We start from the raw sequence: 26,534 nt of genomic DNA, 5'->3' as shown, positions 1-26,534 counted from the left end.
TCTTCCAACAGAAGCAGATGAACTAGTGGAATCTTTGTTTAAAGTACCAACCCCAGGGACCCCGTGGGATTTAGAAGCAGCTGGTCACTTGTTTTCCATACTGGAGATCATTTTAAGTTGTAGAATTTAGTCTCTGTTAGAGAGAACATAGTCTGGTATCTGGAATTCCCAATCTAGGGGAAAAACATTGTTGGAGTGCTGCATGGAATGCCTCTCAGAGATGTGTGCTTTGAGGAATGAAGGAAGCAATGCCATTCTTAGGGCAGTCGCCATAAGATGAGATGATGTCATAGGACGAAAGCTTCCTCAAAGGGTAGAGGAACCTACAAAACAAAGGGGAATGGCTACATGGGAGGTGTGGTGACCTCAAGATGATTCCTTCCTCTTGCGTGTTGCAAAACTGGTCAAAATAGCTGTTATAGCATCACCCCCTTTTGTGTTTTCAGGGAGACATAGGCCTGCCTGGACTGACTGGGTCTCCGGGATCTGTTGGCAGAAAGGTAGGTTATTTTTTTTCTTTCAGTTATTAGAAAGACCCATCACTTGGGTTGGGAAGCCATTTGTCTAATGCTTTCTCCACAGCCACATGGTTTTAGATGAGGGAACTGAGACAAGAGGCAGCATGGAGTAGGGCTTAGAGAACTGGACTAGTATTCAGGAATCCTGGATCTTTGTTCTTATTCTGCAAACATCTAGCTGTGTGACCTTGAACCAATCACTTTCCCATCCTTAGGCCTCAGTTTCCTCTTCTAGACAGTAATACCTTCTGCCTGATTCCTTCCAGCCCCCTGGCTTAGAGTGCCCTTTCCTCTCCTCTTCTGTAGCGTTGCTGATCTCTTCTCTATTGGCCCCACTTTCCTAAATAAATTGTAAGAGCTTCGAATCTCCAGCAGCATGCTTTCCACATTGCTGGTGCTCAGCACATATTTGTTGATGAGTCTAATGATGCCTGGACCAGGCCACAGACTTTTTAAGGATATAATAATGTCCATGTCCAGTGAGGGCATTAGACAAAGAGCCATTTTTTATGGACAGGGACCTCAACTCCAGCTGTGGTTACAGATGTCTTTGCCTCCAAGGTCATATCCCATCATGGCCAGTTGTGATATTGTCCATTGCCATCCCAGCCAGGTCCTTCTTTAGTCTTTGGTTGTGCAGGATTTCAGCTCTGGGCTTCCTTGGTGTTGGCTGCATATGTGATGGGGAAGGAGAGAATCCTCTCTCCCACTCCCCTTGTTCTCTATGAATTTAGTTGGAGAAAAATGGGTACTCAGTCTTGGAAGGATAGAGGAGCCATACAGGCCAGTTCCAGGCCCCTTAATACTAACCTGGTAAGGACAGACCCAGACAAGAAGCTGAAAGTGTCTGCAGGCTGTGGGGAAATGCTGATTTTTTTGGCCCAAGGAAATATCATGGGCCTCTTTCCTCCTGGGCTACAGCCCTGTTCTGATGGATGAAGTGTGAGTTACATAGTTTTCCTACACTAGCAGCTTATAAAGCAGAGTGTGGTGGTTTTAATGTGTCCAGTCCTAAATCTGGGCTGGAAAATCAACAGATGATGGAGAGAACTCTCTCATTTTGCCCCAAAGGTCCATGTTAATCTGGGGAGGAGTTGCCCATGGCCTGGTTAGAGAGTAGGCCTCTCTTCAGGTAAAAGGAAGCTCATGACCCTAAACCAAGAAGATAAATCTTTTCCCCTAGGTGCAGCATGACTTGTCTTTCTAAATTCAGAAAAGGTCTCTGTGGTTGGAATAATACTTGACAAAACAACACACATTTTGAATTCCCTTCTGGCCTGAATCCAGTCTAAATATCATGGAGCTTGGTCTACCAGGGAGAGGGTATCTCCCTTTCCAAGTGGGCACAGAGAGAGAGAGAGAGAGAGAGAGAGAGAGAGAGAGAGAGAGAGAGAGAGAGAGAGAGAGAGAGAGCCTAGGAGAGCTTGACTCTGGGATGAGGACTGTACCAGTTTGGGCAGGGTGAATGGAAAAGAGTCAGCTGGGAATAACAGGAAATTCTCACGTAGCTTTTTTCTAATTGAGCCTTCCAACTGCAAGACAGTTTCATTTCTGGGTTTTCTCCATCCACCAGAAACATTTTTCTTTGTGAGAATAGATGAGTCTTCTCTTTTCCTTCAACCAGAGTCACCTGTACTGGTATCTTTCCTTTGCCTGGCATGGTGGACATCATGATGGGGAAATGTCTTCTTGGTGGGTCTCTGAGTTGGCCCTACCCTTTGTTCTCCACCACTTTGATTGTGTTCTCTTCAAAGAGAGACAGATCTCAAGTTGGCCTCAGATGGGTTTGATTTTTTTTGACATTAATAAATTAGTTAAACAATCTCATATCTTCCTGAATCTGAATCCAAGACCTGGTTAATATCCTTAGAAGGTCCTTTCAGATGAAGATATAACTGGCTCTATCTTTGTAGGCCCTGGAGAGGTTGGTTTTCAAGGGAATCTGCCAAGACCTGAGGGTTTACTTGATGATGTGTAGGAGATAGCTTATGTCCTGGGAGGCCCCTTGAGAACAAGCCTTCTAAAGTCACCTGCAATAGAGAGTCTAAGGAGAATCAACTAACCCAAGCCACAGTTATTCTGATTCATTGGGGTTCTAGAGCTATGATATCATAACCCCTCCTTGTGACAGCAGTAGACTCTTCATCAATCCAGATCTAAATGCCCAGCCCTGCTGCCCCAGGTCAGATGTTTATATGGCAAGGACCTATTTGGCACAGCCACCATGGGTGTTAACTTTGGTTTTCCATCTGCTGGTTCTTTGTGAGATCTGTGGTCGCACACTGACTCAGACACTGCTTTCCTGCGTCAGGCATCAGACCTTTCCCATGGGTGGCCTTCATGTCCTTTCAGTACTTTGTGCCATTGTTCAAAGCTCAGATTTCCTTGGCAGCCCCTGGGATGTGTCTCCTATTTCTCTTCAGGTAGCTCTCCCTTTTAGCTTTTTGGCTCTCCCCTTTGTCCTAGAAACTCCTAGTTGGTGAACTGGGGTTCTTCCCACCAATAACTGGACAGAGGAACTTGGATACTTGGACAGACTCCTACCAAAATGACTATCAAGACCCCATCTATAGCTGATGCTATCTGCATCCTTTCCTTTACATAGGCTGTGTCAATGTATTTGCAAAATACTATTCAGAATTATAAGAACTGGCTTCAGACTTAGGTTCATTACTAACTTTCTGGATGATCTTAGATGAGTCCAGTCCCATCCCATCCAATTTATTTATTTTTATTTTTTAAAAAGACTTTCTTAATCAGGCTGTAAGTATAGGGAGTATTCATGTGTCCATTCCCACTCTGATCAGTATAAAAGCCTTGACCTGCTGTTTGTAACATGGGCAGAATTGCCCCTCCTTAGGCAACCCGGCAGTCTTCCTCCACCCCTTCTCCTGGGGACTCACCATATTTATGCCAAACTTAGCAAAGACATTCAATCAACTTAGCTCAGTGCAGCTCAGAATTCCTGAGCTGGAGAGATCCACCAGCCTTAGACTCCCTGGCAGTAAGCATCTGCCACCTTACCTGACCTCACTCAAATTCAGTTTACCAAGAGTTTATTAAGCAGCTACTTTGGGGTAGGTACTATGCTAAGAATTCAAAAACAAAAATGAAAGCAATCCCTGCCCTCCAGGAGCTGACATTTTCCTAGAAGCAAACAACATGCACACAGATGAGGAAATGCAAAAAACCCAAACAAACAAACAAAAAAAGAAATAATAAAATAAAATAAAAAAACCAAACAGAGTCAGGGTGGGGTGGGGGTGGGGGGGGCGGGGTTTCACCAGAATTCAGGTTCACCAGATGTCTGCTGGAAAGGACCATAGAACATAGTATTTTTTTTTTTTTAAGTTTCATTGATGGTCTTTGTTTTTTTATACCTTGATCATTTCTGAATATTACCTGATCCTCTTTTGTTATACAAAACATTTAAATAAAAGCAACACACATACACTCTACTTATGTCAGTAATATTTCAGTTATGTGGAGCAAAGTCTTTTCCCTTACCTTTTTCTCTGGAGTTATCATGGGTTATCAGAGGCATCTGGGTAATGTAGCAGATAGTGTTGGATCCAAAATTGGGAAGACCTGAGTTCAAATTTGACCTTAGACCTGTAGTAGCTGTGTGCCCTTGATCAAGTCACTTAAGCTGTTTGCCTCAGTTTCCTCATCAGAAAAATGGATATAATAATAATATCTACCTTCCAAGGTGGTGAGTATCGCAGGAAATGATTTTTGTAAAGTATTTTGCAGACCTTAAAGCCCTATAGAAATACTAGTGATGACGATGATGATTAGTCTTAGTTCAGCTTGTCAGTGTTGTTTTCACCTGTATCGTTGTAGCCACTGTATATAATAGTAGCCCCTACCTTATAGGGTTGTTCTGAGGATCATAGAAAGTGTTTAGCATGCTACCTGGCACATAGTAAGTTCTATATAAATATCACTATCATTATTTTTCTCATGGTTTTGTTTTCTTTACTCAGAAACATTCATGTAAGGCTTCCAGTACTTCTCTTAATTTCTTATCTTCTTAATTTCCTAGGGTGTAATGATATTCCATTATACTTATGTATCACAGTTTGTTGAGGCATGTCTTAGGAGTCAGTGGGTACCTATTCTTTTTCTACTTTTCTGTTGATTACCATCAAAAGGACTGTGAAGGATATCTTGGCATTTATGGAGCCTTTCTATTTTTTAACCTCCATGGGGCATATGCCCAGCAGTAAGGGTCATGGATCAAAATGATACAAACAATTTGGGAACCCTTTCCCCAGATAATTCCAGATTAGAACATAGAATGTTGTACTTGGGTCAAAGGATATGAAGAGTTTAGTAACCCTTTCCCCAGAACTCCAGATTAGAACACAGTGTGACACTTGGAAGGGATTAGAGAGATCATTTTGTCCAGACCCCTTATTTTACAGATGAGGAAACTCTGACCAAAAGAGACAAAGGTGACACAGATCATCATACAACCTCTTAGTGTCTGTTTCCTAGTTTGTAAGAGGGAATAACTCCTTTTCTACCTATTCATAGTAGATTGTAAGGAACATACAATACTATATATGTAAGAGATAAGTGTGTAGAGGAATATGTTACATTCAATAAATATTTATTAAATGCCTCCTATGTCCAATGCACTGTACTTTATTAGGTGTTATTATCAATCAACCAAGCATGCATTTATTAATCACATAGTATGTGCCTGGTTATATGCTGGGAGTTAGGCTTATGAGGATAAAATGAAGCAATTCCTGCTCTTAGGATAGAGACTGTTTCATTCTTTTACTTGTATCTCCAGCTCCTAGCCTAGTACTTGGCACATAGTAGGTGCTTAATAAATACTTCTTAAGTGACTGATTCTATTGGAGGAAACACTTTGTGCATATATTACTATGTCCAAAATATATAGAAGATAGCGGAGAGAGCACTAGGAGCTGGGGGAATCAAGACAGACTGGTGTTTGATCTGAGCTTTGGAGGAAACTAGACATTCCAAGAAGCAGAGGAGGACATGGAGGATAGCCTATGCAAAGACCTAGAGATGGGAGATAGAATGTCATATGTGAATAACACCAAGAAAACCAGTTTGACTAGACCAAGAGTCTGTGAAAGGGAGGAGTATATAATAAGGATGCAAAGGTATATTGGAACCAGGTTGGAAAGGGCTTAAAAGACCTGTATCTGAGGTAATAGGGAGCCATATATAGATTGGTTACCTTACTTGGAACTGATAGCATTGATGTCTAAAACTGGAAAAAGCCAGGATCATTTAGATGGTGTGGACCATATGGATTTTCACTTAAAGTCACTTCATAGAAGAGGAAATGCCACCCTGCATGGCCTTAAAATTTGAATTTTGAAGCTGGCGTCATGTTGTCACATCAAAGATGCCATGAAAATAGATTTGGGTCCTGATCTTTTCCATATAGCTGAGGCCCCTTATATTATGTCACAATCAATGACTCTGGGGGTGCAGAATAAACAGGTGAGCTTTTGGAATTTTCTCAAAAGTGGGGTCTTGGGTAATGGTTGTCAAATTTGTTAGATCCTTGGCCTACTTAGATGGAGACATGAGACTGTGTATCTGCTGAGCACAGCGAAGATAATCTCAGGCTGGAAGGGGTGATGGGGTGCTGTTTTGGATATAATACCAATGAGGTGATGTCTGGTTTTTCCTGAATGTCTTAAGTAAATGATTAATTCAGGCCAGAAACCAAAGTATAAACCTAGTCATATTATAAACATTGATTTTACTAGAGAACCCTCTAGGGGCCCTGCGTAGACTGTCACTGCCTCCCATGAGTTTACTGTTGCGTTTCTGCCTTGGACCTCTGACTATCGGTGAATAGTCAAGGCTCAAGGGGTGCCTCTCACTGGGAAATGATTACCCTGTGGCCTACCTTGTGGTTCCTAGCCGGTAATTGCCAGACAATGTCTGGGGAAGATAGTGGCCCATCTGATTTTGGCTGTCATCCCCCTGTCATTTGGAGCTATTTGAAGATGGACAAAGGCTGGTAAACAGCCCCTGCTCTGATGATCTTCAGGAGACTAGGGGTGTTCCTTTCTTTAGTGACAGAGCTGTCCCTGGATTGTGGTTGCTTGCAGCCTACCAGGAAATTCCTGTGATTGACGCTTTCTTGTACAGAAAGATATAATGGTTGTACGCTACATTTAATGGGAGGAAATTAGTTTAATGGATGGAATACCAGATGGAAAAATCAGGAGAATTGAGTTCTGGTCCTGTCTTTGCTACTGTCACTGCCTCCCATGAGTTTACTGTTGCGTTTCTGCCTTGGACCTCTGACTATCGGTGAATAGTCAAGGCTCAAGGGGTGCCTCTCACTGGGAAATGATTACCCTGTGGCCTACCTTGTGGTTCCTAGCCGGTAATTGGCTTTGGGCCAATGACAATGACGTAAATGACTTTGGGCAAGTCATTTCCCTTTGGGTCTCAGTTTTCTTCTCTATAAAAGGAAATGGTTGGACTAGATGGATAGCATCTAAATTTAGGTGGGGGCAGGTATGGTGGCTTGGCTCACTGAAGAGGTATGCCCCGTAAAAAACAAGCAAACAGAAAACAAAAACATGAACATGTTAGTTAGGGGGAAAAGCCTAAGGCTGTTGCATGTTATTATTTTTTTTAAAAGTTTTTCCTTTCTCGTTCTGAGCCCTATGCACCCAAACCAGCTTCATTCCTGAGCCACGGTTTGCCTATTACATGGAAAAGGGTCCATGGCCATTAGCCCTACTAAGTGTTGGCAATGTTTGCTTCAGTTGACCACAGGGATTTCAGAGACAAACATAGCACTCAGCAGTCTGAGAAGTGAGTAGGTATAGAAGGAATGCTTGTAAAATAACCCGATGACTTGGATCTCACTGACTCTGTTCTGTTTGTAATTAAGCGTTCCAGTTTCCTGGGGTCGTATATGTGAGAATCTTTGTGCGCGCGCCTGTGGGTGTTTAGAAAGACTTGTTGAAGACAAAAAGTTTCCTCTTATTATTGCAAATGCATTCTGGGAAGCCTCAAATCCCCAGAATCTCAGAACGTTAGAAATGGAAAAGAGTATTGTGGTCATCTAGCCCAACTCCCCTATTTTACAAATGGGGAAACTGAGTCACAGAGTGAGGAAGTGAATTGCCCAAGATCACACAGTACCTCAGGGGCAAAACCCCAGTCTTCTGGCTCCCATTCCATTATTCTTTCCATCGTAGGATAATATAAGGGAGCCTCTCTTCATCTTGAGTACAGATCCTGGAAACTTCTACCCCACCAACTTCCAACTTGGTTTTCCTCCTTGCCTATGTGATAGCATGCAGCTATCTTTCTTTCCCTTTGTTTTTTCCTACTCACAGTAGAATCTAGGTGTGTGCATTTATGTGCCAAGCAATCAGCTCTAAAATGTGGGAACTGGCCTGCATGTTTTCTTGTAGCCCTAAAATCCTATGACTTAAGTAGATCAATGACTGATGGGAGGAGGTAATGGTATTTGTATTTGTTGAGTACCTGTTAAATGTAAGGTAGTGCCCTAGACAGGATAACACAATATGGACAAATTAGGTCTTGGAGAGAACACTGGATTTTGAATCAGAAGACCTGAGTTCAAATCCTACTACTTTTACCCTGTCAAATAGGCAAGTTATCTTGGGTAATTCAAGCCAAATCAACAAGAATTTATGTGCTAGGCATTGTGCAAAAAGGCTCCTATCACCTTTAGGATCAAATATAAAATCATCTGTTTGACTTAGCATTCAAAGTCCTTCAAAACCTGACACCTCCCCCCAAATTCCCCCCCCCCCCGCTCTCCTTGCTGTTTTTTGATAGCATTTTATTTTTTCCAATTATTCTTACAATTTTTAGCATTCATTTTTACAAGATTTTGAGTTCCAGATTTTTCTCCCTCCCTACCCTTCCTCCCTTCCTAAAATGGTAGACAATTTGTTATGTTATACATGTCATATCATGTAAAATATATTTCCATATTAGTCACAGTTGTGAAAGAAGAAACATAAAAAAACATGAAAAAGAATAAAGTAAATGAAAAAAGTATGCTTCAATCTGCATTCAGAGTCCATCAGTTCTTTATCTGTATGTGGATAGCATTTTTGTTTGTGAGTCTTCTGTACTTTTCTTAGATCATTCTCTTGCTGAGAAGAGCTGAGTCATTCATAATTAATCATCACACAATGGTGCTGATATTGTGTACAATGTTTTTCTGGTTCTGCTCATTTCACTTTGCATCAGTTCATACAAGTCTTTCCAGGTCTCTTGGAAGTCTTCCCATTCATCAGTTCTTATTGCACAATAATATTCCATTAAATTCATATACCACAGTTTGTTCCACCATTCCCCCAATTGATGGGCTTCCTCTTAATTTCCAATATTTTGCTATCATGAAGAGAGTTGATAAAAATATTTTTGCATTTGTAGGTCCTTCATACTTCACTGTGGTATTTTTAGATCAAAGGGTATATACAGTTTGGTTGCCCTTTCAGCATAGTTCCAAATTGCTGTCCAGAATAGTGAACTATTCAGTTCACAACTCCACCTACAGTGTATTTCCCACATCCTCTCCAACATTTATCATTTTGCCTTTTTTGGTCATATTAATCAAGTGACAGGTGTGAGGTGGTACCTCAGAGCCGTTTATAATTTGTTTCTTTACTCAAAAGTGACTTAGAGCACTTCTTCATATGCCTACAAATAGCCTTATTTCTGATCTGAAAACTGCTTGTTCATATTCTTTGACTGTTCTCATTTGGGGACTGGCTTGTATTCTTGTTAATTTGACTCTATATATTTGAGAAATGAGGCCTTTATCAGAGACACTTGCTGTAAAGATTGTTTTCCAGCTTTCTGCTTTCCTTCTAATCTTGGTTGCATTGGTTTTGTTTGTGCAAAAGCTTTCAAATTTATATAATCAAAACTATCTATTTTACATTTTGTAATGTTCCCTATCTTTTGTTTGGTCATGAACCTGTAGCTCATTTAACTTCTCCTTTAAGAATTTGGATGCTATACCATTTGGTACATATATATTTAGTATTGGTGTTTCTTCATTCTCTATAGTAGCTTTTAGCATGATATAGTTTCCTTTCTTATCTCTTTTAATTAGGTCTATTTTTGCTTTCACTTTGTCTGAGATCAGGATTGCTACCCCTGATTTTTTTTTCACTTCAGCTGAAGCATAATAGGTTCTGCTCCAGCCTCTTACCTTTACTCTGTGTGTGTCTCTCTCCTTCAAGTGTGTTTTTTGTAAACATTATCTGGTAGGATTCTGGCTTTTGATCCACTCTGCTATCTGCTTCTGTTTTATGGGAGAATTCATCCTATTTATATTAACAGTTTTCATTACTAACATGCTAACAGTTTTGTTTACAAGTGTTTACTTCCATCCTGTTTTTCCTCCTGTTTGTCCTCTCTCACCTTTCACCTTTTCCTTCCTTGACAGTGTTTTGTTTTTGTCTTCTGCCTCTCCTGGTGTACCTTCTTTTTTTTTAGTCCCTTCTCCCATTTACTTAATCTCCTCCCCTGCTACTTTCTTGTTGGTTAAGCTTTAGGTGTATATTATTTCTACATTCAACTGATTGTGTATATTATTTCCTCTTTAAGCCAATACTGATGAGAGTAAGGTTCAAGAAATGCCCATTGCCCATCCTCCCATCTTTCCCTCCACTGTAATTAGTTTTTGCACCTCTTCATGTGAAATAATTTACCCCATTCTACCTCTTCCTTCCTTCTACACCCAGTGTACTCCTCTTTCTCATTCCTTAATTTGCGTGTCATTCCCTCAAATTTACCTTATACCTATACCCTCTGTCTATGCATATTCCTCCTAGTTGTACTGTTAGTAGTACAATTTTTAAGAATTACATGTATCACATTCTCATGTAGGGATGTAAACAGTTCAGCTCCAATGAATCACTTATGTTTTCTTTTCCCTTTTTACCTCTTTAGACTTTTCCTAGGTCTTGATATTGGAGATCAAATTTTTTCTTCAATTCTAGTCTTCTCTTTATGAAAGCTTGAAATCCTTCTATTTTATTGAATGACCATTTTTTCCCTTGAAATATTGTATTATGCTTAATTTTGCCAGGTAGGTGATTCTTGGTTGTAGTCTTAGCTCCTTTGCCTTCTGGAATGTCATGTTCCATGACCCCTAATCCTTTAATGTTGCAGCTGCGAAGTCCTCCATAATCCTCATTGTGACTTTCCAATATTTGAATTGTTTCTTTCTGGCCACATGCAGTATTTTTCTTTGTCCTGGTAGTTCTGTTATTTGACTATAATGTTCCTTGGAGTTTTTATTTTGGGATCTCTTTCCTGAGGTGATTGATGGAGTTGTTCAATGCCTGTTTTGCCCTGTGGTTCCAAGACATAATGGAAATTTTTCTTGATAATTTCTTGAAAGATGCTGTCCAGGTCCTCCCTTTGATTATGGCTTTCAGGTAGTCCAAGGATTCTGACATCGTTTCTTCTAGATCTATTTTCCAGGTCAGTTGTTTTTCTAATGGAGTATTTTACATTTTCTTCTGTTTTTTTTTTTCATTCTTTTGAATTTGTTTGATTGATTCTTGATGTCTCATAGAATCATTAACTTCCACTTGCCAAACTCTAACTTTTAAGGAGTTGTTTTCTCTGGTTAGATTTTGTATTTCCTTTTCTATTTGGCCAGTTGTACTTTTTAAGCAGTTGTTTTCTTGTTGCAGGTACCTGACTCTTTTTTCATAATTCTCTTGCATCACTCCCATTTCTTTTCCCAATTTTTCTTATACCTCTCTTATATGATTTTTAAGATTCATTTTGAGCTCTTCCATGGGTTCTTTATGGACTTGAGATCACTTTTCATTTGTGGGGGGTGGGGGGAGCAGTTGCCCATAGATGTTTTGAAATTTTTGTCCTCTGATCTTCCATGTCACCATAATAATTTTCTGTGGTCAGATTCTTTTTTTGCTGTTTTTTGCTGATGTTTTTTGGCCTTTTTCCTTTCTTTTAAATTTGAGCTCTGCTCTTGGGGTGGAAGGGGCACTGACTCAGGCCTTTTGTGCCAGGGGCTGCAGGTTCTAGCTGTTTACCTGGTGTTGCACTGAAGTTGCTCTGAGACCCATGGGAGAACCCTCATGTCTGATGCTCTGATGAGGGGGTAGGGAGGCCATAGGGCCATAGGCTGCTTACCTGGTGCTGAGCTGGGGTCCTAGTGCTGGTGTCTGATTATGCTGAAACTGATGGCGTGTTTCTGCATTCTAGGACTTCATTGAAGCATTTGGTAGTCTGGTGGTGGGCTGTCTGTTTGCCCAGGGCTATTCTGAAGCATGTGGCTGTTCCTAGAGCTGGAGTCTGTCCATTCCCCTGGCTGTGCTGAAGCATGTATGTGGGAGGGATCCTCGTGTTGATGTTTGCTTGATCCACAACACTGGGGCTCAGGATCTCCCACTGGTTTGCTGAGATGGGGCTTGTTTCTGGCTTTCTGGGATGCTTCCTGTTTCCCTTTGCGTTCTCCTTTTACTTCTCTGAGACAGACTTTTCTTGCCAATCTTAGCCAAATTTCTTGGGCTAACAGATTGTTTCATCCCATCTTTTTGCGGGTTCTACTGTTCCAGGATTTGTTTGAGGGAGTTATTTTACAGTTTTTTGGAGGTGAATATGGGAGAATTATGGCAATTTGCTGCCTACTCTGCCTTCTTGGCTCCTGAAATCCAAGCCTTGCTGTCTTTGGAACAAGACAGGGCCTCCCTTGGCTCTGGACATTTTCTCTGGCTGTTGTCCATGCCTGGAATGCCCTCCCTCCTTATCTCCACCTTCTGCAGGAAGTCATTCCTGAGCCCTCTTAATTCTGGTGCTTTTCTTCTGTTGGTTATCTCCAATCGATCTTGTCTGTAGCTTGTTTGTACATAGTTGGTTGTGTGTTATCTCCCTCATTAGACTGGGAGCTCATTGAGGGCAGGGACCATAGTTTTGCTTTTCTTTGTATCCTTAGTGCTTAGCAGAGTTTCTGGTACACAATAAGCCCTAGTCAGCACTTAATAAATATTTATTGGAATGACTAACTAACTGATCCTCACTTTCCTCACCTGTCAAAATGAAGAGGGTGGGATGGGGATAGACCAAATGTTCTTTTAAGGTCTCTTCTTACCCTGTATTCTATATTCTGTGATCCTATAATGAGAACCTTGCCCAAAAGCACAGAGCCTCTCAATAAAAAGGGACATTGAATGTCCTTTAGTCTAGGAATTTCAATACAGAAATTCCTTCTAGACCATCCCTGACAAGTGGTCATCCAGCCTCTGAAAACTCCCAGTGACAAGGAAGGAAAAGAAACAAGCATCCTTTAAAGTGCCTACTATGTGTGTACTAAGTACTTTACAACTATTACCTCATTTGCTCCTCACAACCTTAGGAGGTAGGAGCTATTATTCCCATTTTATAGTTGAGAAAACTGGGGCAGACAGAAATTAAGTGAGCTGACTTACTGGTTAATTGAGTCTGGTTGGAGGTACCTTAGGACACTCCTAGGATCACAGATTTAGAGTGGTAAGGGACCTTAGAAAGCATTCAGTCCAATCCTGTCATTTTATAGATGGGAAAACTGAAGCCAGAGTAGCAAAGTGATTTACCCAAGGTAGCAAATCATAGGTGGTTAATGTTAGACTGAGGATGTGAGCCCAGGTCCTCCAAATCAAGTACTCTTTCAATTACTCCACCCTGCAATCCTGTTGGAATGACATTACCATTCCAAGGTAGTTACCTTGTAATGACATTACCTTCCCAAGGGAGGAATCATCTTTATTAAGCTTCGCTTTATAATCCAAAAACACTAGGGTAATCTGCTTCAAACTGGTGCTTTCCAAGAAGAAAAGAGATGTACATAGGTTACTAGAATGAGCTGCTCAATGAGGCAATGAGATCTCAATCACTCACAATCACAAAGCCAAGTATTCAGAAAGAGACTGGATAAGGTTGTTGAAAATCCTGTAAGGAGAATTACTGAGTGAAAAATTAGACTAAATAATCTGGTGCCAAGAAACATTTGGTATAATGGAAAAGAGTGCTTTACTGGGGGTGGGGTGAGGTGGGAGGAGGAGCAGAGAACCTAGTTTGTTTCCCATCTCTGCCCTTTAATTATTTGGGAAAGTTGTTTTCCTCTCTGGATCTCAGTTTCCTTATCTGTGAAATGAATGTCTGGCAAAATGATTCAGATAGTCCTTTTTAATTCTAAATCTAATAATAGTTAGCATTTAAGTTATTGCTTTAAGGTTTCCAAAGCACTTTATTAATATTAACTCATTTTAATCTCACAGCAACCTTGGGGGATAGGTGGTGCTATTCTTATCCCCATTTTACAGATGAGGAAACTGAAGTGGGCAAGGGTTAAACCAGGTTCTCTGCTCCTCCCAGGTTCACACAACTAGTACGTGTCTGAGGCTGGATCTGAATTCTAGTCTTCCTGACTTAAAGCTGAGAGTTCTATCTACTGTGATATCTACCTGCCTGGCAAATCTATTATCCTAAACTCTTGAAGTTCCTTCAAATTAAAAAATTCTGTGATTTTCCCATGTTATTCTTCCCTGAGGTGGGTGTACCTGAGGTGGGTGTGATGTTCTCTCTAGGTTCTTTCTGTACTGAGGTTTGCTCATTCTAATTGCTCCTTTAAAAAAAAAAAAAAGTCATACTCCACCTGTTACTTACTGAATGTACAAATTCCTGGCTTCTCTAAGAGCCAAGATGATCACTATGATCTTGAAAGAGTAGAGGTAGAAAGGAACTTTGAAAGCCTGCTCTTGGGCTTTCTTCCTTTTAGAGATGAGAAGACTAAAGCCCAGAAAGGGGGCTTACTTGCTCAGGGCCACACATTGAGTTTGTGATGGGAACCTTGGCCTCCCAACTCATGGTGCGTTGCTCTTTCCCCTATTAATGATAATAATAGCTCATTTTATATGGTGTGCTAAGATTTACAAAGCAATCTCCTTACTACAACTCTGTGAGGTTATTAAGTATTATGATTTCCATTTCAGGCTGCTTCTTTGGAGCTTTATTTGGAAAGTGAATACAGGCTGTGGCTTGGATCCCACTGATGTCCTCAAAGCAGTGGCATTTGAGTGACTGGTTGTCCAGGACACTGGTGACAGGTTGGGTGGGCGTCACTGCAGGACACAGGGACTCTGCATCCAAGCATGCCTGGGTGCCAAAAAGAACAGGATACTGCCTCCTCCTTCTCCATCTTTTCCACCAGCCAACACCCCATCCCTTAGGCCACTGCTTTCTGCTTTCATCCAGACAGAATGTCTCATTCAGGCCAGAGGGATGAAGGGAACTTATTGACTTGGGCCAAGTTAGGAAGAAGCATGTTTTTTTCATGGAGCTCTATTTTGGGGGTGTTTGGAAAATTGAAAGTGGCAAGAAGGGACTCCAGCTGTGGCAGGTCCTGGTTCTTGTCACCACTTTCTGCATATACAAAGAGAACTGAGCATTTGCTTTGAGATTCATGAGACAAGACATAGATGGAGGCGAGGAAGAAGGGAGAACCCAGATGGTTGTGTTGAGGAAAGAGATAGCCTCCATAGTTAGCCAAAGACTTCGAGTCCAAAATCCTCAGCTTGGACTTCAAGACCCTCTTCTATCTGTTCTGCCCAATTTGATCTTCATTATTTTTTCTTTATTATTCCTTCACAGGAACTCTCAATTCCAGCCAAATTAGTTTCTTCAATGTCCCCTAAACTCAAAGCCTTTACCTAGACCACTCCCCTGTTGGAACACCTTACCTTTCTTCTTTCTCCTTTTGCAAATCTTATCCTTTCATCAGTGCCCAAATTAAGTCCTAACCTCTCTGTGAAACCTCTCCTGACCTCTTCAAGCCACAGTCCTCTATTCCTCTTTGAACACCAATAACATTCATTTGGGTTTTGAACCATGTGCTGCCTTGTGTTCTGTCCTAACTGATAATCTCTCTTCATCTATCCTTCAGGGTCTTCAAGAGCAGTGTCCCACACCATAATACCTCACCCATTGAAATGCATTTGTCTTTCATTCTCTTCCATCTGGACTACAACCAAGAATCAGGAAAATTTAGGCTATCAGAAAGTAAGACTCAGGAAGGAAGGAGAAAAGGCCTTTGAACAGCTCCAGCAGATGGGGCAGCCTCTATGCCTTAGAGTTCACATACATTGCTCACAATAGGGTCTTATACATATTATTTGTTGAAGATGGTTCCACTGACCTGATGTTTATGTGAGCAGATCCAGAGGCTGGTGGCATGTCATCTTCAATGGCATCTGGAGCTATGGCCATGTCGATCAAAGTTCACTGAGAGCAGAACAGATGAAAGAGCTCAAAGGCAGAGCCAGGGGTCAAATATATCCCAATAGGCAGCAATGATGACTTGAATCTAATGAGATGAAATTTAATAGAGATAATACTTGGTTTCAAACAATCAACCATACAAGTACAGATAGGGGAGTTGAGGCTAAACAATGGTTGCTGTGTAAAAAGTCTGGAATCTTTAGTGGTTTGCAACCTCATTATGATCCAAAAGTATAACATAACAGCAACCCTCTGCCTCCCCAAAATCCATGATACTATTTTAGGTTATTTTGAGATGCATAGCCTCCTGGGTGAAGGAGGTGATTGTCATTGTGTAGTCTTGTCTGGTTAGACCACATTTAAAATATTTTGTATATTTCTGGACTCCACATTTTAGGAAGGACATTGGGAAATTGGAGACCCTGTTATATGAAAATCACTTACAAGAATTATAGTATGAGTAGCATGAGCTTTTTTTGTGGTGGCAAAGAATTAGAAATTGAGAGGATGCACATCTATTGGGGAATGGCTGAACAAGTTTTGGTATATGAATGTAATGGAATACTATTGTACTATAAAAGATGGTGAGCAGGTGGATTTCAGAAAAGCCTCGAGAGACTTCTATGAACTGATGCTGAGTGAACAGAACTAGGATAACATTGTACACAGTAGCAGCAACATTGTGTGATGACCAACTTTGATAGACTTAGCTCTTCTCAGCAATGCAGTGATCTAAGACAGCTCTAAAAGACTCGCGATGGAAAATGCTATCCACATCCAGAGAAGTTTTGTTTTTTCTTTCTTGTGGTTTTTCCCTTCAGTTCTGATTCTTCTTTCACAACATGACTAATGTGGAATTATGTTTAATATGGTTGTACGTTTATACCCTGTATCAGATTGCTTACCATCTTTTGGAGAGGGGAAGGGAGAGAGGGAGGGAAAAAAATTTGGAACTCAAGATCTTATAAAAGTGAATGTTGAAAACTATCTTTACATGTAATTGAAAAAGTATAATAATATTATTGGGGGGGGAATTATAGAATGTTTAACCTTGAGAAGAAAAAGATCATTGGATTATAGATTTAGAACTAGCAAGGACCCAACCTTCTTATTTTTAGATGAGGAAACTGAGGAACAAAGAGATTAAATAACTCACCCACAGTCACACAGTAAGTAAGCATTTGAGATAGAATTTGAACTCAGGTCTTCCCAATTCCAAGTTCATTACTCTACTTATTGTACCTACTTGCTTCTTAGGAGGAACATAGTTTGAGACTTCAAGTCTCTGAAGAACTACTAGGTAGAAAAGGGATGAGATCTGTTCTGTTTGACCTCAGAGGACAGACTGAGGAGAAGTAGATGGGGGCTGAAGAGAGCCAGATTTCAGTTTCCCTGCAAGGAAAAGTTTCCTAATCATTAGGGCTCTGCAGAAATGGAGCAGCCTTCCTTGGGAGGCTGTGAGATCTGGATGACTACTTGGAGGAATGTCAGTCACTCCTTTTCAGCTAGGGCTCGCACTATCTTACAACTCAGGGTCTTCCCAACGTTGAGACTCTGTGATGAGACTCGACATCAAATAAAGAGTGGGGACACCTGTGTACCAAATCAAATCCTGTTGTTGATCAGGACCTTGTGTAAATCTATAAAGTCCTCTTGGCTGTAATTCTATAAAGTCGAGAGACTGTCTTTTTCAAGGAGATGGAGTAGACAAACAGTGGACCATGTCCTTTGTGGCATCCTTTCTTCCTTAAAGCTTTAAAACACTTGACAGCCACAAACTAATTTACATCCACCCGGAAAGCTGCATGTGGGAAAGAGCTTTGGCTACACTTGTGTTTTGTTTTATTTCTGGTAAAGTCGTGGCAGTCTAGCATAGTGGATAGAAAACGTTGGGAAGACCTGGGCTCAAGTCACCCTTTCATGACCACTGTGTGACTCTGGGCAAGTTCCACAACTTCTCAGTATCTCAAGAATGCCAGCTACAGAGCAGGTGTCTGTCTGAACTGGATCAGAGGGTTTCCCATAACCATTGGATGCCTGTGTCCAATTTTTTAAAAGTTGGTGATAAGACCATGGGAATGGAAGGGTTAATGTCAGCCACAAGGCTTACAAATACTTCTCTGAGTCAGGAGCAATGGCTTCTGGCCCACTTGAATAGTTGGGTTGTTGTAGCTGTCTTGCTTCCCCCAAATAGGAGTCCCTTCAAAGCATTCTCTAACTTGGCCTGGGACATTTCTCCTTTCAGGGCCTGAAAGGCTATCCTGGACCACCTGGACATCCTGGAGACCAGGTAAGTGAGTATCCTGGCCCTATGGCTAGCCACAAGGCCTTGATGGGGAGTTTTGGTTCAACCCCAGCTGATCAGAACCTTACTGGTTTTCTCTGTAGCAGCATCCTGTCTTTTTAGGATCTCCCTTCCCATACATGTCTCCTGATTTATGCCTTTATTGACAGTCACAGACACAGAGCACGCCCCTCCCCGCAGCCCATCCTGCATGGATGGACTTCCAGTGAGCCTCTCCCATCCTTCCAAGGCCCTACCTACCACCCTTCTCTAGCCCTTGGGCACTGAGCCCCATATCCTCTGGGCCAACAGAGAAATAAGGAAGCTCTTGCCTTCTCACTCGTCCCTTCTTTGCACTAAATTTGCCACTGGGTCTTTCCCTCCCTTCCTAGCTAACCACATCTTACTGAAAGAGGCAGTAATTCCCTCATGGAGTGTTTGGATAAGCCTGATGTTTGCAGTAAAATCCATGAATAGCTGGGCTGTTCTGTTCGATGTTAAAGGATATTATACATGCATCCATCTAGTTTGCCAGAATCTTGGCAGCATTGACCCAAGGAAAACAGTTCCATATGCCAGAGAAGGAGGACACCTTTGCTTTGCTCCCTGTTTTCAGGGCCAGGGGGCTTTGTGTAAAGAGCTGGTTGAGCCGGTTTCCCTGGCACATGATTGGGAGGGGAGGAGTTGAGAAGGGTTGTAGAGGAGGGCTTCCCCTTCATCTTTTTTCATCTCAGTTTCCTTCCTCTGTCTTTGTCCTTTTGCCATCCTTTTGTCCATTGTAATTGAGATGTTTCCCTTCCCCCTACTCATTCTCTGTCCTGGGCTTAGCTTGAGTGGTCCCTCCTCTCCTGTCCCCTACTCTAGAGGAACTCACTCTTCTCTCCTTTCCTTTACAGGGGGAACCAGGACCTGAAGGCAGTCCGGGAGCCAAAGGCTATCCTGGCAGGCAGGTGCAGTAAATGGCTTCTCCAAGGCTCTCAAGGAGCTGGGTTTCTGCCAGAGGGGAGGGTAGGGGTGGGGAATAGCACTGATGGGAGGTGGACTGATGTGGGCAAATATCTTTAGGTATGACATTAGATTCTGGTATCACGGTCCCAAGGTAGGAGCCTTGGGTCACAATCAGGATCTGGTGATTGAGAGTAGAGGAATACATAGGGGCCACAAGCAGTCTGTTCTGTGGGGAATTCCACTACCCCAGGGATTTCACGTTAGATATAAGTAATCCATAAATTATTCCAGAATCTTTCCAGATTGGCAATATGCATATTCAGAACCACTACTTCAGAAGATAGTTGGGTATTTATTTATGCATTGAACAGTCTGTATCTTGGAAATTTTTGCCAGGTCAAGGAAGGGAGAAGCAGTCTCCTGGCACCCATGAAGATTGGGCCTGTTGGGTTTCCCTTTGACAGGGGCACTGTCTCTGCTCCCTTGTTCTAGTAGTCAGCTTTTATTCCATGAGAGGAAGACTGTCTTCTCATCGAATGCCTTAGAGCCTCCCTCTGGATTTCTACAGCCTTCTCAGGGCTCTTTGGCCACCTCCATGCAGGGAGCCATTTTCAGGGCTCCTTGGGTCCCATGTTTTTTTTCTTGGAATCCAAAGGCTAATTCAGAAGGTTAAGGCAGTGTTCAGATGCTGCCTAGCAGGAAAATGAGGCTACAAAAGGTTCTGAATACACCTTCAGGGAATGATTCCTTGGGATCCCCAGTCCTGACAACCACAGATGGGTGTATACCTTCATAATATATATTAATAGACCTGGCAGAGAGCTCTTATCTAAGTCCCTAAAGATCCCAAGCCTGGACTTATGTGACTGGGAATTCCCACCAATCCCTTTGGGGGTCCCTGGGGATTAAAATATTTCAGTTCTATTCATCTAAGTCCCCCCCTAATACCTACATCACAGAATGCCAGAACTGGAAGGAATCTTGTGATGTGGAGTGTTACATTATAGACTGTAGACTTAAAAGGGACCATTGAGAGTAAGTGTCAGAAACAGAATCACAGCTTTTAGGGTGAGAAGGAGCCTCAGGGACCATCTAGTCCAGTTCATATCTGAAATAGGATACACCCCCCTACAACGTATCTTTCAACTGGCATCCAGCCCCTGCTCAGAGAGCCCCAGTAAAGGAGAAACCATTTTCCCCAAAGCAGTTCATTCCCCTTTTGGACAGTTCCCATCGTTTGAAAGTTCTGTTCCTGACAGTAAGAATAAATTGGGGGTGGGGGGGGAATCTAGGTGATGTAGTAAAAAGAACACTGGCCCTGGAGTCAGGAGGACCTGAATTCAAATCTGCCCTCAGATATTACTAGCTGTGTGACCCTGGGTAAGTTATTTAACACTGACTGCCACTACCGCCCCTCAAAAAATAAAGAATAAATTTTCCTTTTGTAACTTTCATCCATGGTTTCTGGTTCTTCTCTTTGAAGCCACATTGAACAAATTTAATCCCTCCTCCAAGGAAAGATCTTCAGAGACTTGAAAACAATTCTGGTTCTATTCCCCCGTCTCCTGCAGTCTCTCCAAATTGGCTTTTCTCTCACCTAAATAGCTCTACTTACTTCAATCAAAGCTTATATGACAAAGACTCAAGACTTTTCAACAATGTAGATTATCCTTTCTAGGGTAATTAAGCTTTCTAGTTTATCAATGTCCTTTCTAAATTAGATGGGGTCTAACCAGGGTAGAGTAAAGCAGGACTATCACCTCTTTCTTCCTAGAGACTCTGCCTTGCTTAAGATCAGTTTGACTCCTTGGATTGTTATATCATACTATTGATTCATATTGAACTTGCAGTACGCTAAAACCTCCTAGGTTTTTTTCGGAAAGATTGCTATTTGAACATCTCTTGCTTATCTTGTACTTGTCGAGTCAATTTTTTTGCACCCAAGTTTGAGAGTTGACATTTATCAAGGTTAAGTTTAATGTTCTTAGATTTAGCCCCGTGTTTTAGTTTATCCAAAAAAAAATCTCTTTGGTTCCTGGTGTGTAACTTATTCCTTTAAATTTCAGATCACTTTTAAATTTGTTAAACTTAACTTTTTAAAAATTTGATTTCATTTAAAATCAATGAAAATCCATTTTTTCTCCCTTTTCCTTCTCCCTCTCCCCATCAAGAAAGAAGGGAGGGGGCAGAATCTGTTACAAACATGTGTAGCCAACAAAACAAATTCTCACATTGACCTCATCCAAACATATATATATATATATATATATATATATATATATATATATATATCTTTATACATATACATACATATACATATATATATACATATGCATATACATATATATACATATATATATGTATATATATACACATATCTCAACCTATACCCTGAGTCAATCACTTGTCTATCAGAAGGTAAGATAGCATGTTTTGTCAAGAGCCCTCTGGAATTGTGATTGGTTATTGGGTTCATCAGAAATCCTGAGCCTTTCAAAGTTCTTTGTCTTGACTACTGTTGTTATTGTATAAATAATTCTACTGGTTCTGCCCACTTCACTCTGTATCAGTTCATCCAGGTCTTCTTAGATTTCTCTGAAATCATCCTTTTCATCGTTTCCTTTAGCATAATGATATTCCATCACATTGATAGGCTGTAACTTGCTCAGCCGTTTCCAGCTTGATGTACTTATCAAGTTTTTGGCACTCCTGCAGTTTTTGATTCTCTACCATTACAAAAAGAGCATTAACTTGACTTTTATGTCTTTATCCATGTCATCAATATAAATGGCAAATACATAGAGCCAAGTATAGATCCTGGAGCCAATCCACTGGAAACATCTTGCCAAGCTGACATTCATGACCGCTGAGTCCAACTATTCAACCAGTTCCAAATCCATTTCATAGGACCATTGTTTAGCCACATCTTGCCATATTTTCCACAAGAATAGCGTGAAAACTTAATCAAATGCCTTTTTAGAACCCAAGTCAGCCATATCAGCAGAAGTCCCCTGATCTAGTGGTTAAGGAAGATTGCTCAAAAAGGTTTTTTGTTTTTAAGGTTAGTCTGGCATGACCTGTTCTTGAGTCTTGGTGGCTCTTTGTAATCACTGCTTTCTTTTCCAAATGTCACTAGCCATTTTTTAAATAATCATTTCAAGAATTTTGCCAGGAATTGGAATCAACTTCATAGACCTCTAGTTCGCAAACTTTATTTTTTCCTTTTTTGAAAATTGGTACAAAATTTGCCCTTTTTTCCACTCCTTTGATACCTCCTCCATTTTCCACAATTGCTCAAATGCTCAAATGTCACTCATCATGACCTCAGCAACTATATCTGCCATTTCTCTTGATAGCCTTGTATTTCAGTTCATCTGGGCTTGACTTCATTCAGGGCAGCTAGGTGCTCTATTTTTGTCTTCTTATTTATATGGACTTTCAATTCCCTCTTAGCCAGTTTCTTCCTCTGTCCTTTGTCTTATTCTTTGGCAGAGAAAACCAAAGCAAAATGAGAACTGAAAGGATAGCTTTCTCTCTATTAGCCATTGTTATCATCCCATCCACCACAAGCAGTGGTCTTGTTGCATTTGTGGTCCATCCTCCCGCTGAAGATGTCACAACCTTAGAACCCAGAACCCACTGTATCAGACTGAGAGAGACCATAGGGGACAGAGTCTGATTTTACATTCCATTTATACTGTATATATTATTTCAGTTTGGTTGTCACCTCCCCCAGAACCCCATTAGAATATGAATTACCTGAGAGGAAGACTATGTTTTTACCTTTCTTTGGATGCCCAGGACTTAGCACAGTACCCAGCACATAGGAGAGTGTTTGTTGATGGACCAACCAAGTGAATAACTGTTGTGCAACTGAAGGGTTCTTAATTTTTTTGTGTCAGAGTCTCCTCAGAATAATATTTTCACATGCAATAAAACAAAATCCATAGTATTGTAAAGGAAAACAATTATTTTGAAAGAGTTACAAAGATATTTTTAAAAGCAAGTTCATGGACCTCATATTAAGAATTCTTGGTAGTCTGACCCTTTAACAGTTGGGTCTGGAGATGAGAAGTGACATTGCCAAGGTCATACTGTGAATCAGTGGTAGAACTGGATTAGAACCCAGGTCTTCTTACTTCCAGCTTTCTGTAGCCAATCCACTGGGCTGCCTTAGGTCATTTACAACCTTCCCTTTTACCTAAGTCCCTTTGAAGGACTAAGAGGAACCAAAATGATGGACAGTTTCTTCCCCTGTAAAATAGAGGTGACAAGGTGCAAAAGGAGGGGTGGCGTTACATGATGAAGCATACCAGTTACCTCCTGATATAAAGGGTAAACGTTGAAAGATCTGTTTTTTTGATATGGCTAATGTGGGAAATTTATTTGCTTGATGATGCATATTTGTCACAAAAGTCTTCCTTCCTTCCTTCCTTCTTTTTTTTGTCAATTATAGGGAATACAGAGGGAGAGAAAACAGATTTTTATTAATTGAAAAAATTAAATTACAAAAAAATGAAGAGGATTAAACTAGATGATCTCTAAGGTCCCTTCCAACTCTGACTATACCATTAATTAACATAGACCCCCATCTCTGATTTAACAGGAAAATATGAGACCCTTCACACAGGACCAGGCTCCTGCTGTTTCTCTTATCAAAGCAAAGCCAAGTGCTTTGAAGAAAGGAATCAGAGAGATCCCAGATGCAAAAACCTCCTTTGGGAGTTCATGCCTGAAATACTACATTGTCCCACATGTTTTTTATCCCTAAGACCAATTTCTGGATCTCCTCTTAAGGGAGGAGTTTGTAAGCAGAGCTGAGCTATAAGCTGGCAAGGACATCAGAATTTGGGTTGAGTGGGTTCATGGAAAGAGTCAAGACTTGCTTCTGTTTAGACTGGGGCTTATGTAGGAGTGGGGAATCTAGCCTTTCTCCTAGTTATTTTACTCCTCCCACATTTTTGAAGAGTTGAAATCATCCCAAAACATGCCTCCTGCCTTACCCTTCCTTCTTCCAACCCTGCCTTCTCTTTGTTTTACTCCTTCCTATGCCTCTCATCTCTGTTTTCAGTGCAATATTCAGGATGGCTTTCATTAGGGTTAGAGTCAAGAGTATGTTAAGGTGAAAGATATCATAGGGAGCATCATGCAATCTCCTCATTTTATAAGTGAGGAAAGTAAGGCCCAAAGAGGAGAAATTACATGTCCAAGGTCACATAGTACAGTGACTTTGGAGTCAGAGGATCTGGTTCAAAGTCTACCTCTGATGTGTATTATCTGTATGATCTGGGTCATGTTACTTAGTCTCTCTGAGTCTCAGTTTCTCCATCTGTAAAGGGGGTTGGACTAGCTGGTCTGTGGGGTTCTTCTTAGCTCTAGAGCATGACCCTGTGACTTAGGACAGAACATGATCTGAGTGGGAGAGGAGAACCATTTAATTTAGTTTCTCCTATTACACCTTTCATCTCATATTTCTCACCCTTCTCTTTCCATCTCCCTCATGTTTGGACCAATATGGTTACCTGGGTAGCTTTGCCAAGAATCAGGTATAATATTTATAACGAACATTTCATTAGGAAAAAAATATTAATATCTTTTGTTTTTACATCCTTATCATTTCTGAATATCTCCCTTCTGTCCCCTTTACTCCAAGGGCCCTACTTGGAAATGAAGAAAAAATGAAACATAATAGTTCTACCGCAGATGTCAACCCAGTTGTACAGTATAGACAAACCCATAGTTCGCCACTTCTCCTCTAAAGGGAAGAGCTGTATGTTCTCTTCTTTTTTTTGGGAACAAGCCTGGTTGTTATAGTTATACTGCATTCAGGGTTGGTTTGTTTGGGCTTTTCCATTTGAATCAGACAACTCACTTTTCTATGGTGCCTTATTTAGGATTTACAGAGAGTACAGGTTTCATTGGTGTGGAGACTAAGATCTGACCATCATCTCACCTGGTGAGGGCCAATGCTGGGATTCAAACTCAGGTCCTCATAAGATTATAAATTTATATATGGAATGGCTCTAAGAGGCTACTGAGTACAACTCTCTCATTTTGCAGATGAGGAAAGTGAGACAGATTAAGTGAATTTTTTCGGGTCATACAACTAGTAAGTTCTTGAAGTTGGATTTTAATGTAGGTCCGCCTGACTGTAATCCTCCTGTTTCTTTGCACACGCTTTCCATGCCTCTTATGAGTTTCCCAGGGTTGAGGCACTCATGATTTTTTAATCTCCCATTTCAAGGATGTGGGTGATTTGAGGCTCTAGAAAAAGCATTTCTCAGCCTAGAGCTTCCCTCTTCTCCCTCAGATGACTCTGGTTAGTCATGGATCTAGTTAATTGTGAGTGTGGGCATGTTGTGGTGTGCTGGCCATGTGGTGGTGCCTTCCATGACTTAGCTCTGACAGCCATTCATGATTCTTCTGCCTCTGACTACTTCACATTTCCCTCTTGGGTCCAGCTTGGGTCTTTGGCCTTTGGAGGCCCCTGTTCAGAGGCCATCACAATAACTGTTTAAGCAGCCATCAAGATTTCATAAAACCTCTTCCTCACCATGCCCCCACCAGCCCTGTTGTCATTTTACTGCTGAGGCTTCTGACTTTCTCTGGTTCAATGTAGCTAGGAATTAACCAATAAATATTCTCTAAAACTTACTATGTTCTAAGCACTGGACTAGGCACTAGAGGTGTCAAGACAAAGAATGACATAATCCATCATCTAGTAATGGTCTGAGCCAAGACAAACTCAGATCTTCTGGCTCCAGGATCTCTTTTTATTCCTGGTCCATGTACGGAATATAACCTTGACAGTGCTTGTTTGAGGCTACTTAAGGCTTCTTCATACTTGTCTTTCTTTCTTTGGTTCTTGTGTTTCAGGGATTACCTGGGCCAATAGGAGAACCTGGACCCAAAGGCAGTCGGGTAAGTGCCTTTTGGCAGCATTCTATGATACTCAGATTATCAAATGCTACTTAGAACTCAGAGCAGGTTCTACAAATGGATGCTGCTCTCATCCGTCCTGCTCATCAGGGTAACAAGAATGCCCCTTTGTCTCCAGTGTTGGAGATCCTCAAGCACTTTCAGCTCTTATGTCTCTCACTTGGCCATGGGCAGCAGCCACCCCCACCTCCCTGAGTCCCAGGGCAAGGAGATTCTAGGAGAGTGGGAAGAAGGGCGGGACATGGATCAAGCATGAAAGCCTCTTGCTTAAGCCAAGCACAGTGAGCCAGGGAGATCCAGGGTTACTGGATAGCCCCATCTGTGGCACAGAGGAAATCCAGCTGAGGCCAGGATGTTGGAGTCAGTTGCAAGTGATCTTACCACCCCTTGGTCTTCCCTCCACCCCCTTCTCCAACCCCACTCCCCACATTCCTGCCCCTGCTGGGGTAGTCAAATGGAACAGCCAGCATGACTCATATGAACAGGGTGTTGTGGCAGTTCTAATTGGCTGTAATTGGTGGCTACAGCATCCCCCCAGCTCCTGG

General features: G+C 41.4%; 1 protein-coding gene across 3 annotated transcripts in view; it reads left to right on the top strand.

Annotated features, from left to right (window-relative positions):
- The window catches only part of COL27A1 (collagen type XXVII alpha 1 chain), a 242,942-nt gene that overhangs the window by 53,285 nt on the left and 163,123 nt on the right, over nt 1-26,534 (top strand). For all 3 annotated transcript variants that reach the window (XM_072632427.1, XM_072632426.1, XM_072632425.1), the window contains exons 7-10: nt 447-500; nt 18,064-18,108; nt 18,999-19,052; nt 25,927-25,971. In XM_072632427.1, coding sequence (XP_072488528.1) covers nt 447-500; nt 18,064-18,108; nt 18,999-19,052; nt 25,927-25,971 — 198 coding nt within the window. The remainder of the gene's footprint in view (nt 1-446; nt 501-18,063; nt 18,109-18,998; nt 19,053-25,926; nt 25,972-26,534) is intronic.

Source organism: Notamacropus eugenii, chromosome 1 (genome assembly GCF_028372415.1).
Source record: "Notamacropus eugenii isolate mMacEug1 chromosome 1, mMacEug1.pri_v2, whole genome shotgun sequence".
NCBI classification, from domain to species: Eukaryota; Metazoa; Chordata; class Mammalia; order Diprotodontia; family Macropodidae; genus Notamacropus; species Notamacropus eugenii.
The sequence above is the reverse complement of the archived record's forward strand: the minus strand, read 5'-3'. Positions and strand labels throughout refer to the sequence as shown.